Source organism: Echinops telfairi, unplaced genomic scaffold, assembly GCF_000313985.2.
Source record: "Echinops telfairi isolate 266 unplaced genomic scaffold, ASM31398v2 ScPeMD7_11;HRSCAF=52, whole genome shotgun sequence".
In the NCBI taxonomy this organism is placed as follows: domain Eukaryota; kingdom Metazoa; phylum Chordata; class Mammalia; order Afrosoricida; family Tenrecidae; genus Echinops; species Echinops telfairi.
In genome coordinates this window covers 34983698-35002512 of record NW_022103908.1, presented here as the reverse complement: position 1 = coordinate 35002512, position 18815 = coordinate 34983698, and the positions used below count along the sequence as shown (strand labels likewise).

Sequence of the window (18815 nt, the reverse complement as noted above, 5' to 3'; positions counted from 1 at the left end):
ATTTACAAACAAGGAATCCTACTTCGCGGAATTTCATTTATCACGGTAGGGTCTAGAACCGATTAACCGCGATAAACGAGGGTTCACTGTAATGTATTTTCAGATTATTAGAGGTGTAGCTCCAGGAAAAATTCTTAGCAGTGGAATTGCTGTGCCAATATGTAAATTTATACATGGTTTTGCTAGAGATTGCTGAAGTTTCCTTTGTGAGGAGGCTACAATTTTGCATTCCTCCGCACCATGCTTCAAAGCGATGCGTAAGGGTTCAGTGGCTTCTGCCTCCAAAGCGGGGAGCCAAGTCGTTCTTGTCAGTTCTCAGCCTGGAAGTTCTGCTGAAACCTCTTTACTTGATGACCCTGCTGGCATTTGAAATACCAGTGACTTCGTGACTAGCATCACAGCACACAGAGAGAAAAGGTTGAAGTTGTCAGGACTCTGTCTCACTTGGGTCCACAATCAATGCTCATGGGAACAGCAGTCACGAGATCAAAAGATGTATTGCACTAGGTAAACCTTCTACATGGGACCTCTTTAGAGCATTGAAGAGTAAGCATGTTTCTTTGAGGACTGGGGTGAACCTGGCCTCAGCCTTGCTATTCTCCATTGCATCAGATGCATGTGAAAGTTGGACATTGAAAAAGGAAGATAGCGGAAGAATAGATACATTCAGATTGTGTTGCTGGAGAAGAATATTGAAAGTACGTGCCATGGACTGCTAAAAGGACAAACTCATCTGTCTTGGAAGAAGTAAGTCCAGAGTGCTCCTTTGAGGCAAGGATGACAAGACTTGTTTGTCTTACATACTCTGAGCATTTTGTCAAGAGAGACCAGTCTAGAGAAGGACACCATGCTTGGCAAAGTGCAGAGGCAGCCAAAGAAGAGGAAGGCTCTCAAGGAGATGGACGGACGCAGCGGCTGCGTCAGTGGGCTCAGGCGCAGGAACAATGGTGAGCATGGGCAGACTGCGCAGTGTTTTGTTCTGTTGCACAGGGTCGCTGTGGGTCAGACTGACTCGATGGCACTAACAACAACTACAGGACGACTGAGGGCTCTCCCAGGCTTCCCTTTAGTGCTCATATAGTCGCACTTTGTAAAGTGTGTAACTTTGAGACTGTTACAATTTGTTCTTGTGTGTGCTGTAAACTGTGGACCTAACTTAATCTTTTTACAAGTGGTAATCTAGTCCCAACATTATTTTTTCTAATTAATCTTTCTCCAAGTTACTTGAGGTGGCACCTATGTCACATATAAATATCTACCTTTCATGTAGACTTGGCTCTAACATTTTTTAATTTCACTGGTTATCCTGTGTATCCATGTGTCAGTATAATACTGTTTGAACTGCATAGGCTTTAGTGTATGTTTATACATCCGGTAGGACTAGTTACTCCCTAAGATGTTTAACGGCTGTTTTTGCATGTTTATTTTTCATATGCTTTTCAGTATCAATTTGTTTGACTTCATTGAAAAAGCACTATTGAGATTCTCTTGGGATTGTGCTAAATTTTAAAAATGAACTTAGGAAGACTTTATATTTTTATATTGCTTGATCATCTTTTTCTGGCATAAGAATTGTCTGCATTTGTTCAAGTACAATTTTATGTTATTCAGGAGTTCGAAATGTTCTATCCTACGCTCATATTTCCTGTTAAGTTTGTTTCCAAGTATTTTATCTTCTTTGTATACGTGCTCTTTTCTCTGTTAGAACTTCTAAGTGATCATTGTGAAAAAGAAGGCTGTTGATTTCCGTGTGTTAATTTTGTAATTAGATACTGGATTCTTACATTGTTTGAGTTTGTTTGATTATTGATTCTCTAGAATTTCTTATGCAAATAGGAATACTTTTAGTTTTTCTTTCAAGTGTCTCAGTGATTTATTTTGCTTAAGTGTATTGGTAGTAGTTGCAGTGCAATTTTAAATAGTGGTGTCCATAGTGGGCATTCCTGAGTTGTTATTGATCTTATTGGAAATACAGTGAGCGTTCCCCCATCCAGTAAGGTACAATCTTAGGACCAAGGTAGTGTTTCTCACCTGGGGGCATTTGGCGCCCCAGGAGACACTTAGTGATGTCTGGAGATTTCCTTGTTTACCCAACTTGGAGGGAGGAGATGCTACTTGCTTCTAACTTCTGGGGGCCTCATGGTGCAGCGCATGGACTCAGGACGAAAGATAAGTTATCTGGATTTATACCTCAAATTTACCAAAGCTTGTGTGACAGGTCTTAGTTTGTTAATTGTCAAACCTTTACTCCTTGAGGCCTTGCCCAACATCTGCCGATTGAAAATCAGTTATCAGCAGACAGGGAGACTCCTTGAAGATTCAGGGAAACTCAGCGGGAGAGAGAGGAGACTTCCTGCTCCTGTAAAGAGTTGCAGTCTCCAAAACCCATCCGTTCTGCCCTGTTTCATGGGGGGCTCTGGGTTGGATTCAACTGGATGCCAATGAGTTTGATTTTGGGCTAAGAGAGACCTGTTACAAGTAAGATCGTCTATATTTCATTCACTTTCCTTCACATTAGCTTGAGTTGCTGTAGAGCACGAGTGTTGTTATCACATCCGCACTTTGCTGTTCAGTATGGGTCTGTTTTTATACTTGCTAGCTTATAAAACTAAACAAAACTATCAATAGTATAATGTAGAATAGAATTTCGAAACACAAAGAATCATGGTGTTTTTCATCTAAAAGAAGCCCATCTCAACTAGCATACTTTTAATAATTAAATAATTTTGTGAAACAATTTCAGCCTTCATGTTGGTAATTTCAAAAGTCGAGCTTGATGGCTGGCTCTGGTAATATTTGATTTGAAGGTGGCAACTAGAACTCCTTGGGGGGTTTATTGGTTAAGACAGCAGAGACGCTGGTCTCCAAAAGGGCAGGACGTCTGCTGACTTGACTCTATCATCTTTTGAACTTGCATGTTCTAAAAATACAAAGTGTACTCTCTCCCGAGGGCTGGCCCTTCAAACCCACAAGGTGCTCCCTGGGAGAAAGATGAGGCTGTCTGCTCCTATAAAGATTTATGGGACCAGCAACCCTACCTGGGGGCTACTAGGAGCTGCACTTGACTGGCGGGCTTTGGGAAGGAAGCCTTTTATCTGTGTAGCACATGCTAAGGGTTCATTTGGAAGGAAGGGCCTTTTGATGCATTACTTGCCACTTAAAAGGCAACCAAAAAGGTTTTACATTTGCTTTTAAATTTTTCCACAGAGGAAAAGGTCACCAATTTTATCTTCAAATACTTCATGTGCTTGATAACTTTTCAGGCATGTGTCTAGGCTTTTTGTTTAACTGACATGGAGTACTTTTTAGTGGGGGCAACATCTTTTCTATTATCTCAACAAAGTTAGCTATCCTGAGGGTTATTAGAGCTGTAAAATGTCACAAGGGGGCCTTTGGGCCTGTGCACAGCAATAAACATGACAAGTAAAGAGATCCAAGGATCGGACCAAATAAGGATGTGGGGCTTCTCTGTGCAGCTGCTCCAGCTCCAGGCACTGTGCACTGAGGGCAGGTCCTGTCAGGGGTGGGCACGCCTGGTCGTTAGTGCTTTGTTTTCAAAGTGCTGGACAGTAATTCTCGGGAGTCCTGGTAGGACCACGGGTTAAAAAGTGCTCAGGATTTTCCAAACATTGAAGACCACCAAGAGTGAGGAGAATGTGCTCAGTGATAATGCTGTATTTGCTTGTAAGGTTCCATTCTTGGGGGGAAGACGGTAGAAAGGGAAATAATGGAGGATATAACATGGACTGGATTTTGACATTAAAATATTTTTTTAATAAATATTGTGTATTTTGTGTACATATCTTACTCTTGGGAAAAATAAAAGCCTAAATGTGTATTTCTCAGCTTTGTCAGTAGTTTGCCTTTTAAAGTGTTTTTTTTTTTTAAGTACTCTATTTCAGTGCTATAACAAGCACTTTGTTTTTCTCTTCTTCTAATTACAAAAAAATTGATAACTCGAGATCCAAACCACTTTCGGAAAGCATAGCATTTTATTGCCGATTTGCAAACCGAGTGCCTAATAGACACAGGGAATTTGAAGCTGATTGAAAGGAAAGCCATTTGGCAGAACCAGCAAGATGGAGAGAGCCAAAAAGAACAGCCGGGAAAGATGTTTACAGAGTTCAGCTCCTGCCACCGGGGACTAGCTTGCCAGTGGAGGTGGTAAAAGTAAGCTCAAAGCTAGAATCCTGAATTTTCACTCTATTGACTACAGTTAAGTTTAGGGACAGTGGCATTATATCAATGGTGGTGCAAAGGTTTGTAGTACCATTAGTGTAGAACATGATTCTGTTGTTTGTAATGTTGGGGTTTAATCTGTAGCGTCATGATGCTTCTCCTTTCTTAGCCTTTTTTATATCTTTAATGCTCTGTGAATAGTTCCTTCATAGACTTTCATATGGTGATTGACTTCTCTAATATTGCCCTCCTTAAGTGACGATTTTTGTTAAGGACAAGAGTGTCCATTCTGCCTACCTACGACTGAGAGGGACTTATTACAGAGTGTTAAGTAATTTCTAGCATTTCTGGGAGAGCCACGGAATGGAGCTTAAACTCTACCCAGTCAGGCATGATAGCAAGAGGAACAGCTAACTTCACAGTAGAACTTGCACCACAGCTGCCCTAGGAGAACAGTGCCTAACCATGCTGCCCTCACGCTCCTTGCTCTCTTCGTTTACCCCGGCTCAGGCAGAGGCGAGCGTTCTGCAGAACCTGGCGCATCCACAGGACTCTACCTGCAAAAGCAATAAAGAAAGGCTTTTCTAATTTTCTGGTCTCTGTGGTATAGAAAGACATAGTAAAAGGAGCTTGACTGAGAGTGTACATTAAAGGCATATAGTACATTATCTGTACGGACACTGGCATATTTAACTTTTCAACCTTGGTAAGATATCCTTTTAATCAGATCAGCTGATAAAGTTAGTTGTAAATGATATGGTGGATTTGTCTTCTAGTTAGTCAGCTTCAACCAGAAGAATTTCGCTGTATGTTCACAGAATAAAATCTCTGTTAACTAGCGTGGATCATCTTGGCGTAGATCCCGGTGATCAAATTGAATAGAACGATGCAGGATTCAAACTCACGAGACATCACTCTGTTGCCTAACGGCGAGGTTTCATTATGTGCGCAGCAGGTTTAAAAGAACTCGAGGGAGAGCATGGAAGAATTTCAGACTAGCTTTGCAACAGGAGAGGACTTCAAAAAGTGTGGAAACATGGAATGAAAAGAAAAATGGAATTTTCCACAAAGTGTTTGAAGTCCTCTTGTGTATGCATAATGAGAGGCCTTTTTTTGTACCGCCTTTACCCGTTTTTGGTTTCCCTTTCCCTGGCTTAATTTTCTTTATGTACTCGCTTTTAATTCCATAATATAGGATAATCATACTTTCTTTTCAAGACAACTCTTCTGGGTTTGAATGTGCGGTGCAAGTGTATTTTTATCTGGTTGAGATAGCACCACAGATACTTTGACATCTTGCTTTGGTTGTGATTATTTTCATTCTTTGCCAGAAATATTGTATTCACATTTGAATGTCAAGTTTTATTTTCTTCTCAAGATTCATATTTTAAGAGAGGTAGCTCAAATTTCTTTACACACTGAAAAATTAATGTGTTCCATTTCCTTCTGAGTGGTGTTATACTTTGAAAACAGTTGCCGTTCTAAGGTTTTCTGACACTATGCACACATCTACTTTATGTGGTTACTTTATTGAGATAGTGAATTATCTCTCAGACTGTCTCAGGAATCTCAAAAAATGGAACCGATCCCATTAGAAGCTCCTCAGGACATTTCCAGCATGTAATTGTTTTACTTTTCAAATCTGTATTTGCTTACACAGTTCATGTATTTAGAGTTTTGCTCATGTTAACAGGGCTTCTTAATTTTCAGCAGAGTTTCTCCATCGCACATCTAAAGAGCAAAATTTCCAAATAACACAATCTTAAGAGAGATTTTTCGGGATCTGAATGAAGGCAACAGTAGTCATCAAGGACCAGGCTCATGTCCTGTTATTTTAAGGTTTTGTAGGAAATGCAGAAAGAGGAAATGGTTTAGTCTGTGATGTCATTGGCGCTATTTTTATCCTCTGAAGGTCAGAGGTTTCAGGGAAAAGGAAAATATATGAAAAAATGGGGACATTAATCATTCTTATCACTGTGCTTTTGAAATGCCCATATGGAAGATACACACATATATCCACATGCAAGCACATGCACATATATTGCGTATGCATGTACTTTCCAATTGTATATGCTTAAAAATCGGCATATATTTTACCTCTTTATCTGCTAAATAAGGGTGTGTATGGGAAGAGTAAATAAATGATCAATATTTTAATAATATGAGGGTGCAATGCATATTAAAATAAAGATCTTAAACAATGTTTTCATGGCACTAAGAACTAAGTCTGTAAACAGGAACATGTGAGAATGTTACTGTGAAGTTACTCTATTTTAAAGATTAGCCTGTTCCATGAAATTACTTCATATGCATAGCCTGTTCAGACAGCCGAGCTGCAAAGGCCCTCGTCGTTGGAGTTGATTAAGTTCAGGTCCACGTACCTCCAGTTTGATGGTAGTGCCCTAGATCCTTCCCAAAATGGAAAACACACATGCAATTGCAGAGACCTGCTCGGTGTAACTACTCCTGTGGAAAAGCCAACTGTCTCTTTAAGGAGAAGCTTTCCTCTCTCAGGCAAAGATCTTAATAATGCAAACCAACGTTACTCTTCAGTAAAGTGAAGGGTTTTTTTCTTTCAAGAAGGTTTTTATTGGGGATATACATCAGAAATGAAGAACGGTACTTTTTAAGGGTGATGATAGGAGAGTGACGAGGTGATGAAATAGAACTGCACTTATTTTCTAAGAAATGCCAAGTGTTTGCTATTTTGTAGTAGGGTCTGAAGACAGTTGCTGGTTTGCAGATTACCGTGGCTGGCGTTCACAGCACTGAGCTCTGTCAACCTGTGAAGGCTTGTTTTCATTCAGTTTCACTTTAATGACTATGGTAGTTTTACTCCAATTACTAGGTTCGAAAAGAGGCCTATGCGCTATTGTCTTTCTTTTCATCTGTATTAGTAAATGCTTACTGTCTTGACTGAGAAAAGCGGTGGAGCAAGATCTAAAAGTCATTGGGAACCATGGCCAGAGGAAGCCATACTTCTTACTCGTGTACTGAAAGGTCACTCCGAAGGTATTAATATGAGAATGAGGAATTGTCGCTGTTGAAATTGGGAGAGGGAATAAGACAAAACAAAACATCCATTGGTATCCATCAAGAGCCTTACTGGTGGAACACAGTTAGGCGCTCAGCTGTTAACTAAACGGTTAGTGTTTCAAACCCACCCATTGACTCTGCTGGAGAAAAGGCCGGGCAATTCGCACCTGTAAAGATTTCATCCTGCAAATAAGTCCCTAGGGGCACTTCTTCTCCGTGACTCGCGGGCACGAGGAGATGGAATGGACCTGGGACACCTACGAGTAACAGTGACCGCAACTGCTTAGCTGTTGAAACGTCTTATTCCACAGTCAAGTTCCTCAGCTCCTTCTAGTGGACCTCCAACAAAAGACTGCAGCGCTAAATCGGACCTCACCTGTTTCCAGTTGGAAGCTGGGCCACTGTCCGCTGCTGTTGCTTAGGTGCTGTTGAGTGGACTCTGACTCCGAGTGACCCCATGGCCCACAGAACGCAACCCGGCCCAGGCCCGCGCCACCCTCACGGGTTGTGCTTGAGTCCTGTGGCAGCCACTGCGGCAGTCCGTCTCGTTGAGAGGCTTTCTCTGTTTTGGCTGACTCTCTTTTACCAAGCATGATGCCCTTTACCAGGGATTGATTGCTCCGTCCTAGCATGCCCAAAGTCTGTGAGATGAAGTTTGACATCCTGGCTTCTAAGGAGCATTGTAGTTGTGCTTCCTCCAAGACAGACCTGGTTGTTCTTGCATTCAATGCGCATCACCAACACCTTCATCTAATGCATCAGTTCTCCAAGACATGTTTGTTCTTCTGGCAGGGGCGGTGCATTCAGTATGCATCACCAACACCCTCAGTCTAATGCATCAGTTCTTCCTCAGTCTCCCGTATTCATTGTGCAGCTTTCACATGCAAATGAGGTGATTAAAAATGCCACAGGAAGGGTGTAGCAGCAAAAAATAATGCACCGATTCAAACTAAATGAATGGCTAAGGTGGTGACGCATTTAAGCATCATTGATGGCATTTGTAGTGAAAGTAGAGGTGGTAAGCCCTGTTGAATGGGACTCTTTAGGGCGATAGGGCCCCAGCATGTGTGCATTCCCCGAGTTCTGGAGCTGTTCTGGTGACTGCCCTTATTCAGAACCACTATCTAAACCAGTTTGTCAGTGTGCTTTGGTTTTCATTTTCTACTAGGATATCTGATAGAGCTATGAGAATATTTTTCTGGAGTAATCTTCATCAAAGATCTTATTTATGTTTACCATTTTATATTAACTTAAAAATATTACATATCCGCTCGAATATTCATACCCATCTACACATATCTTAAAATAATTTGATGATGAAAATCAATGGCTTTTGTCTGCTTAGTATTTGGAGTGGGAGTCAAAGTTTCCAAAGGAATTTAAAATTCTCGAGGCCCCAGTAGCTGAGAACTGGGCTGCTAACCACTAGGTCAGTGATTTGAAGCCACCGGACACTCCGCTGACTTTCCATTGCAATAAAGATGGACAGCCTGGGAAGCCCACAGGGGCAGTTCCACGCTAACCAAGAGGCCAGTATGGGTCATCATCGACTTGATGGCAAGGAGTTTAGTTTTTTGTTTTTTAAAATTCTTACACAAATTGTCTATGAACATTTAACTTTTCCTTGCTGGGATCGTAAAGTCTATCTGAAATTGGTAACAGCAAAGAAGCTAACATCTTCAACATGGACACAGAAAGAAAAGTGTGTCTACTCTACTCTAGCCCTCCAAATTCTTTGATAGTTGACAGACTCTCATGGCCTCAAGTGTACAACCACCATTGTGCAGGGACGGCTCGGGACTGGGCAGTGCGTGCTTCCATTGCACACGGGGTTGCTGTGTGTCGGAACCTGCTCTGTGGCCCCTACCGACAACAACTATTAATAGTTTGCTTAGATGTGCTACACGGCTTTAGTGTTAGCACACGGTGTCTGTGCTTGTTCAATGCCAGGCCATTGTTTGCCACTGCCGGCCCCTCATCTGATGACTGTCCTACTCAGTTTCCTCCATTTCCTAGCCTCTTTAAAATATAACGAATCATTGTGTTGCCCCTGGTGGGCTTTTCAGGGGAGCTCATCAATGGCACGTATGGAAAAGCACCTTCATGCCTCTGCCATGCATTGGTGTGGCCTCGATCCTCAGGAAGCAATGTGTATACTTGGTCCCACAAAACGAAGCTGCATGGATTGGATCCATAGAGTTGGGTTGAAATGCCGGCCCTCGTGTGTGTGGCTACCAAGCAATCATTTTCTATTTACAGAGAAATGAGGGAAAGGGAAAAAGCAAGCAAAGCTCACATTTAGCAGATTGTGAGGGTGAGTCATAGGAAAAGACCTCAAATGACCCTAATCCTTTCTGAACACCTTTTTTTTTTTTTAAATCATTTTGTTAGGGGCTCATACAACTCTTATCACAATCCATACATACATCAATTGTGTAAAGCGCATGTGTACATTCACTGCCCTCATCATTCTCAAAACATTTCCTCTCCACTTAAGCCCCCGGCATTAGGTCCTCATTTTCCCCTCCCTCCCTGCTGCCCTGTCCCTCATGAGCCCTTGATAATTTATATATTATTCTTTTGTAATATCTTGCCCTGTCCGACGTCTCCCTTCACCCACTTTTCTGTTGTCTGTCCCCCAGGGAGGAGGTCACATATAGTTCCTTGTAATCGGTTCCCTCTTTCCAAACCACTCTCCCTCTACCCTCCCAGTATCGCCACTCATACCACTGGTCCTGAAAGGATCATCTGCCATGGATTCCCTGTGTATTTCCAGTTCCTATCTGTACCAGTGTACATCCTCTGGTCTAGCCAGACTTGCAAGGTAGAATTCATATCATGATAGTGGGGGTGGGGAGGAAGCATTTAGGAACTAGAGGAAAGTTGTATTTTTCATCGTTGCTACATTGCACCCTGACTGGCTCGTCTCTGAATACCTTTCTTTTGGGTGTGTTGGTGAAGCTGTGTCCCCGTTGGAGGGAAGGCTGGGATGAGAAAGCCGTCATGCTATAAGCCAGAGTGAGGAGCCTTCTTTCTGATAAGGGCCATTTGAATGTTGAGAGCATCATTTTCAGGCCATACCAAGTCATCAGCTTAAAAATTAGCCTGCTCTATTTGTTGAGACATTTCATTAACCCTGCCTAATGCGATGGCTGGAGCTGCTTCTCTTTGGTGAGGCAGGTGATGTTAGCTGGTATTGATTTTGAGGGCCTGTGACAGCCCTTGGGCAGGAAGTTGCCCACTCTTGCTTTAAAGCCTAAGTTCCCAGAGTTACCTGGCCGACTGACCCCTTTTCAGAAAAAAATTACTCAGTATCCCCCTAGTAATTAAAAAATGTTGTACTGTAGCCCATAATCCAGAATAAAGTATTGGTATCAGATTTTGCAGCCCCCTTGGCCACTCCAGCAACCCCTCTCCCTCTGTGGCTGTGTCACCCACTTTGTGCAAAACAAGCAAACTAAAACCCCAAATCAAGCTCATTGCCACACGGTTTTTGACGCATAGCGACGCTACAGGACAGGGTAGACCTGCTCCTATGGGCTTTCGAGACTGTAGCTCTTTATGGGAGTAGACAGCCTCCTCTTTCTCTGGCTGAATGGCTGGTGGCTCTGAATTGCCGACGTAGTGGTGAGCAGCTCTGGTCTAAGCCACCATTTGATGTGCCTTCTCTCCGTGGACACTCGGGATTGGTTTCAGGATATGACCGCCCGGGATCTGCTGCAGCAGAGATACACGCTCCCCAACGGAGACACGGCCTGGAGGTCTTCGCCCCTGGTGAGCGCCGCGCTGGAAGGGAAGCTCGTCCTGCTGGATGGCATCCACCGCGTCAACGCGGGCACCCTTGCTGTGCTGCAAAGGTTTGAGCCCTGCCAGTTCTTTAAGAGCCTCTGTGTTCCAATGACTGAAGGGTTGGTGTCCTGACTTTCGCCCTTCCCTCCTCAGGCTGATCCATGACCGGGAGCTGAGCCTCTACGACGGCTCGCGGCTGCTGCGAGAAGACAGGTATAGGCGCTTAAAAGAGGAGCTCCAGGTGTCTGACGAGCAGCTGCAGAAGAGGTAATCATCTTGACGACACTCCTCTTCTTTTAAGATGTACTTCTCATTGTGAATTAGGTGAAGATTGATCAAGCGGACTGTAGTCGTGCATTCAACGGTTCATGCAGGTGCACTCCTCTTACCTGAGTGTTACGTCTACCTCCTTTTTAGGAGGTTTCGATACCTAGGGTCACCCCAGGAGCCCCGCCGATGTCGTGGTATGCACTGGGCTGCTAACTACAACATCAGCAGTTTGAAACCACCGAGGTTTGAAGGCTCCAAGGGGCTTTCTGCTCTGGTTAATAGTTGCAGGCCCAGAAATTCACAGGGCGCGTCTACCCTGTCCTACAGAGCCTCCATGAGTCGGCATTGACTTTGGAAGGCCACCTCCCATAATTTTGAATGGCTCAGTTAACTTGGTCTGCTAGACGTGCTCATGAGATGTCATTTCTTAAAACTTGAGATTGCAGTCCATGACGTATTATTTTTTGCCTTTCTTTTAAATAATTTTGTAAACATTTATACTCTGCCATTGAGTGAATTCCAACTCAGTGACCCTCTTCTATAGAGTAGAAGTCCTGTTTAGGGCTTTTGTGACTGAAAATCTTGTCAGGAGCAAACAGCCTCATCTTTCTCCCACAGAGCACCGGGTGGGGTCAGAACACTAAATATTGGGTTAATGGTCCCATGGTTAGTCCATTTGAACATGTATCAGAACATTACTTTTAAGAAGGTAAGCTCTTCTCTGATGCCTTAGCAGTACAGTTTTGACTCCAGACTCTGTCCCCTTAGCAAAGCGTGAGCCCGCTCCTTGTAAGTCTGGGCTCGTACGGGATCCCACCTGGTGCTGGACCACCCTTTGTGGCCCTTTTGGAAATTTCTTCTAGAGACAGGACAGCCCAGTGAGGAAACAAAGTGAAAGACATCAGGCCCTTGATACATACGTTACATGGTGTTACTGAATTAAGATTACATTTTGTCAGGAACACAATGGTAGCGTGGCTTTGAGGGAGAATGTTCCTCTTCTTGGAAGATGCGCTAAGGTTTGTCGGGGATGAGGCAGGGAAACAAAGTCACATCTGTATGTCTAGATCGTGTGTGCCGATGTAGGAGGTCTGAGCCACCGACTGTGTGCTCAGCAGACAGACTGCTAACCCACAGCGCCGCCTGGGCTCGCGCCATCAACGTTTCTGTAGGTTTGGAAATTTAAAAAAAAATATTTTTATAAATTTATTAAAAAATTAAGGGAAAAGGTTCGTTATAGCCACATATTATATTCCCTTAGAGAAGTTTTAACAAATGAGGTGGTTTTTTTTCAGTGTCATTACATTTTGGTTATTTTAACAACATTAAATATTGGTACCTTAGGGGACACCCACCTAGTCACTTAATCTGGCTTTATTTAATGGGCGTGTCCCCTCCCTCTACTCAAGGGCTTCCTGCCATATTGAAAACTTAAAGTCCTAGAAAAGATAATTATATGGATTTCATATGACGTCCATGTTTTAAGCAGAGTTTTATTCTAATTCACTCTTGGAATTTTTCCATCGAGGTAAAAAGTGAGAGTCCCAATTCTCCCTGTGTAAGGTATTGAACAACTCTTGTGAATATAGCTGTTTATGCTTCTCAGGTGCACAGGATGAACCACCTGGAGCCCAGGGAATGGCCTGGTTGAGTGTAAAACAAAAACACAAAAATCCCCTCATTACCTGTGAGTTGATTCCGACTCGTGGCAAACTCTGATAGGACATGGTAGAACTGTCCCTGGGAGCGTCCGAGACTGTTTAACTCCCTGCAGGAGTAGAAAGCCTCATCTTTCTCTCACTGGTTGAGTAATAGAATGCTCTTTCTCATACCTTTACTTTCCAGTACCTTCTTGGAATGTTCATAGGCCTTAAGTGAACAGCTTACCTTCTCTGGGAGATGAATCACAGCAATTGGGCAATCGCTCTGAGCTAACCTCCCTGTCAATTTCCCTGGGATATTTTGGGCTATTCTAGCTAATTGTGCAGGAAATGACTACTTTCGTCTGTGTAAAGTCCCTACGTTCTCCCTAATGGTCACAGACAGTTTTATAAATGAGAGCATTTTCAGGAAGCAAGTAGCTCTGAGCTTCATGTTCTGGGTTTGGGTCAGAGTGTCCAGTGGAGCTTCCTTCTCAACATTTCCCATCATCATCATCATCATCGTCATCATCATCATCGTCATCGTCATCCATCACCATTGACGTGTAGGTCAACCACGAGCACAAACCCGGCTCGGCTCTTTCTCCAGAGGTCACCCTGAGTGGGTGGCGGGAACTCACAGCAAGGCTGGTTCTCCTTCCTTTATTTATTTACTTTTCCAGATTTTTGTTGGAGTTTTATCAGTGTTATATGTGCATGACGTTTCTGGAGCCAGAAAAATACCCGTCCCTTGTCCTCAGTTCTGTGCCGGCCGCGTTTCTCACTCCCCCGGGGAGCCCTGCTGTCTATTCTTAGCCGATGCTTCTGGCCTTTCTCTCCGGGCGTGAGGCAGTCTGCTTTCATTGATGCGCCTTGATGTGGGCTCTTCCGCATTATCTGTTGGCTTCTTTTATAGAAAATGAAGACTTCACCCTCTTCCCCTCCATCACTTCCCACTACCTATGCCCATTTGCCACCTCTCAGCCTTCCTGAATAGTTCCATACAGAGCACCCCCGAGAGACCTTGGGCTTCCTTTCTGATGGCTGCCCAGGTGTTTTGCTTTCCTATCCCTGCTATCCAGCAGGACTGGGAACAGGAAATCGGCGAGTGAGCCTCTGGGAATGGTAATAGGAGCAGGTGACATGCTACAACATTGTATGCAGCACAGAATACGAGCGATGCCATCGAGTCAATTCCAACTCATAGTGACCCTGTTTCTGAGACGTTAAATCTTCACGGGAGTGGACAGCCTCATCTTCCTCCTGAGGAGCAGCTGGTGGGTTTGAACGGCCACCCTCGCAGTTAGCAGCCAAATGCCTAACCCACAGTGCCACCTGGGATCCCTTACTAACTATAGGACGTACACAAACAAACAAAACAGAAACACCCACAACTGACAGTTGAAAGTGCAGTTTCTCATAACTTGGATATGTCATATACTGGGGAATACTTAGAATCGTTTTTCTCAGAACGCTATTCAATGGTTGCATTCTAATGGGAGTATAAGGGCTACCCATAGCTCTGGCAATTAGTATGATTCAATTCCTTTCCCTTTCTTTCATATGTTGTTCTTCCTCAAGTTAATAATTGCCGACATAGAGATAGATAAAATTTATAATATTGCTTTAAATATTAGAATATACAACAGAAAACACGTGTTGCAGTCGAGTGGATTCTAACTCATGGCCACTCCCTGTTGTTACAGGGGAGAGCTGAATGTTTTGGTTTTGTTTTTTCTTGGCTGACCTCTTCAAGGATTGCCAGGTCTTTCTTTCGTGTTACCATTGTGTACGTCCAGTCTGTAATTTAGCTAGTCAGCAGCCACAAACCCAAGGACCTCCGTGAGAACAGACGTCTGTAAAACGTGCTACATAAACAAAGAAAAGGAAACGGCTCTTTTCTCTGTGTCCTCCCCTCTCGTTCTCCTGGCGCACTCCAGCAGCTCAGGGAGACCACCAGTGTCATCAGGGAGACCACCAGTGTCATCTTTTCCCAGGGCGCATCCTGGGACGACCTAACCTGCACGGGCTACTCTTCGTATCTGCAGTCAGGTGTCGTCCTCCAGATCTCCCTCTGTTCCCCAAGTCCCTCATCTCCTCCGGTCGCCCCTTTTGTTGGACCTCCAGGCCCAAACACCTCCTTTTCATCTGTCCATATGCTGGGACTTCTCTGACAGTGATTCTCTGTCCGGTCTAAAATATTTCTACCCTTTGAAAGCCCAATTCCTTTCCTTGTCCCTGTTCTTCTTTTTCACCTGAGAATCCCATTATTTTCTTCTGATTGTAAACCATTTTCATCCCCCCTCTCCTCTTTATTTTGTTGCTTAACCTCGTGATCTTACAGAATCTGCTTTGCTGTGATGATGCGGATGACTGTTAAATAGATTTACCTTCTCCTGGTTAATCTTTGCTTAATTTTGCAACCTACTGCAGTCTTTCTGAGGACATGGATGGCCTCTTTTAAGATGTAAAGCAGGGCTGTAATGCATTGGGTTCTTCTTAAGTCACTTGGAGTATTCCTTTCCTGGCTCTGTTTGTTGGATGAAGAGCAGGTAGCTTGTCTGAAAAGACACAACACAGCTTAAAAACCAGGACATTTATACTCATTGAGCAAGGTAATTTATTTCCTCCATTGTTCTTGTGAGTAACACGACCCAGTATCTAGCACAGGTTGATCCTGCAGTATGTCCATATCCAGGATGCATTCCCATTTGGACTACAAATTAGAAACTCACAACCCCAGTGTTCTCTCTTCATTTCTATCCCTGATCATAGAACTGACCTTCAGTGTGATGATTATTTTGGATAGTCTCTCCACAAATTCAGCTAACAATGCTGTGCTCTTGTTTTAGCCTTCCCCTTATGGGTGTTGTGGGATAGGTTAAAAAGGTCAGAGATAGAACAGCAGGGAAGTTTTAGCTTTTGTTGTAATAGGAGGAGTTTATGAGGGGAAGTCATTGGAGTGAAGGTTGGGAAGAGGGATATATATTGGTTGTATCTACGGTGCCGAAAGACCAGCTTCTACTTCCTTGTACACATCAACAAACCCCCTTCCTCTAGGAGATCAGAATTCCAAGACCAACTTCTACTTCTCTGTGGACTAATACATGGAACATCTTGAGAGCTGACTTTGAACTTCTTGTTCCAGCTGCAAACAATTGGATGCTTTTGTTGAACTCAGATAGTACAGTGTTAATCCCTAGAGCCAATCACTGCTGTAACAAAGCACCACAAACGGAGTAGTTGATGAGCAAAGAAATTCGTTATCTTTGAGTTCTAGAGGCCAAGAGTCTGCCGAGTAAGCAGAGTGTTGGCATGACCACAGTCTCCAGGAGAAGATTCTTTCTGTCTCTGCCAGCTTCTGGCAGCCTCAGGTGTCCACTGGCTTATAAATGCATCTTCACATTACCATCCTTCCTCTCTGCCTTTCTCTCTGGGACTTCCCCTCATCTACAAGGACACCTTTCCGAATGAATTAAGACCACTCCACTTCCAGGTGACTTCATGTCAACTGATAACATGGTTATCTTGCAGCTAGCAGCCCAATGCGTAACCCACCATGCAGGGAAAATCCACTGAATGCCCTGAAAGAGTAGGCAAGTGGAGATGGTGTCCTTACCACATTCTCCTTAGTCCTTTCCACATTCTCCCCGTGGATGGTCGTCACAAGGCCAATCCTCAGCATGCAAAGATATTCCACACCCGCGTTTCCACTTCCCCACCATGCATGTGGTGCTCTCCCTCTTCCTGACCTCACCGCTCACATCGAGGCCTTTACAAAATGACTGTCTGCACAGCCTCCTTCTAAGCGCCAGCCATCCAGGTGGAGGACTTCACCAGTTACAACTCTGTCCTTCCAGTCAACTGCCAGGCCCCGTTGGTGGGTTCGACAGTTCTCTAGAATGCCTCGTAGAACTCCCGGGGAAGGCAGTACTCAATATATCCCTTTAACTATAACTACAGAAGAATGTACATGAAATGCACAGCTGAAGTCTGGGAGGAGTTTTTGGCTGGTGGATTTAAACCCCCAACCTTGCAGTTAGCAGTCCCCAGGGATCATAGCCTTCTCTCTTCTCTCTTTGTGTTCTCCTATCCACTCAGCATTTCTTTCTTCTATCAAAAGATCATTCTATTGGGGACTCTTACAACTCTTGTTACAATCCATACATCGATTGCATCAGGCATGTCTGTACATATGTTGCCTTCATTCTCTTCTAGACATTTACTTTCTATTGAGTACTTGTAGCAGCTCCTCTTTTTCCCCTCCCCCCCTCATGCCCCCTTGATAGATTGTAAATTATTATTATTTTCATATCTTACACTGACCACTGTCTTCCTTCTCCCATGTTTTCTTTTATTCTTCTCCCTGGAGAGGGGTGTATGGTTATGTGTTAATCATTGTGATTGGTTCCCCCTTTCTCCCTTCCTCTCCCCTCCTTCTCCCCACCCTTCTGGTATCATTATTCCCACTCCTGTTCTTGGATTCCATGTGTTGTGAGCCCCCATCTCTTATATATACATCTGTGTACGTTCTCCGGTTTAGTCTAAATTGAGAAGCAGCACTGGGGTCATGATAGTGAGGGGTGAGGAAGCCTCAAGGAACCAGAAGAATATTATGTGCTTAATTGATGCTTTGCTGCCCCCTGGTTAACTCATTCCTTCCCTGTAGCTCCATTTGAGAGGGTTTCTGTGAGTCAGCATCCCCTCAAGGGCTTAAAGTTTGGTTTCAGAGGGGTTTGTTCTGCTTTTGAGTAGGAACTATCTTTGTATATTTATATCTGGCTGGACTCTTTTAGTTCAAGTAACAGAAAACCTATTCAAATCGTTGCAAAAGGGAATTTATTGGCATCACATATATCCAGAGGAAGAGGCAAGGGACCGTCGGGCCTCGGGAGTGGCTGGCTGGCACCTCTGACTTGACTGTTGTAAGACGGTGTCTTGCTTTATCTCGGCTTCTGATGTACAGTGCCCAGCACAGTGTAGACCACTTAGTAAATGTTTTTGACTGAATGACGAAATGCTAACCTAGGAAATAGTCTAGAAAACTCAAGGCAAAGATAATGTGATTAATTAGGCGACCTTTTGTGAACCTACCAATTAGGAATCCTTTGATGCCGGTAAATCTGATAGCACAACCTTCTCATAACCCACAGCTGCTAGCATCGGTCTGTCATCCCTGCCAAGGTCGGCGTGTGCGATTCTGTTTCTAAGCAGTGGTACTGGACTCCTCTATGAATTCTTGGCTAAGCTCGTTACCACGATCATTTCCAGAGGGCGTTGTGGGCTTTTGTCCCTTTGCGGGTTTTCACGTGTTTCACCTGCCCCTCGAATCAGTTTCAGAAGGCTAGTTTAAAAAGCGCTAGAGACTGTACTTGCCGAGCTGCAAAGCATCGGCCACACCCGGCGTGGTGGTCAGACACAGTATGAGGGCCACGCACAGCACGCACCAGGCCTGCCTTTCTCACAGGAAGTAGGGCCAGATGGAACGGCTTCCTTGGACAATAGAACCTTCTTTGGGAAGGGCCTTTCCAAAGGCTGTCGCCTGCTAGCTGTGGCCCTTCCTGCCATTGGCCCTCGCACATCTGGGTGGGGTGGGAGTTCCTGTGAGTCCCCAACTGTTTATTTTGTCAAGGAAGTGCTTCTGGTTGTCCAGGGAAGCAATAAAGATTAGCGGCTTACTGGTAGAGATAAACGCTCAATGTGTGTTTCTGCCTTTTAATGGAGTGTTACAGTTTTCACTGACAAGAGTTTATTTATAATTCCTCAGTCTTTACTGAGCCAGAACTGGACCACGAGGCGCAATCCTTAGTCGGTTGGCTTCTCTGGCCCTGTTCACTTCCACTTTTATTCAGGTTTGAAGATAATCCCTCCCGAAACCTAGCATCTCTGTGCTAGCAAATT

General features: G+C 44.0%; 1 protein-coding gene across 1 annotated transcript in view; it reads left to right on the top strand.

Moving 5' to 3' along the window:
* VWA8 (von Willebrand factor A domain containing 8) overlaps window positions 1-18815 on the top strand; it is a 426636-nt gene that overhangs the window by 104810 nt on the left and 303011 nt on the right. The window contains exons 12-13 of the mRNA XM_045287091.1: window positions 10912-11072; window positions 11158-11271. Coding sequence (XP_045143026.1) covers window positions 10912-11072; window positions 11158-11271 — 275 coding nt within the window. The remainder of the gene's footprint in view (window positions 1-10911; window positions 11073-11157; window positions 11272-18815) is intronic.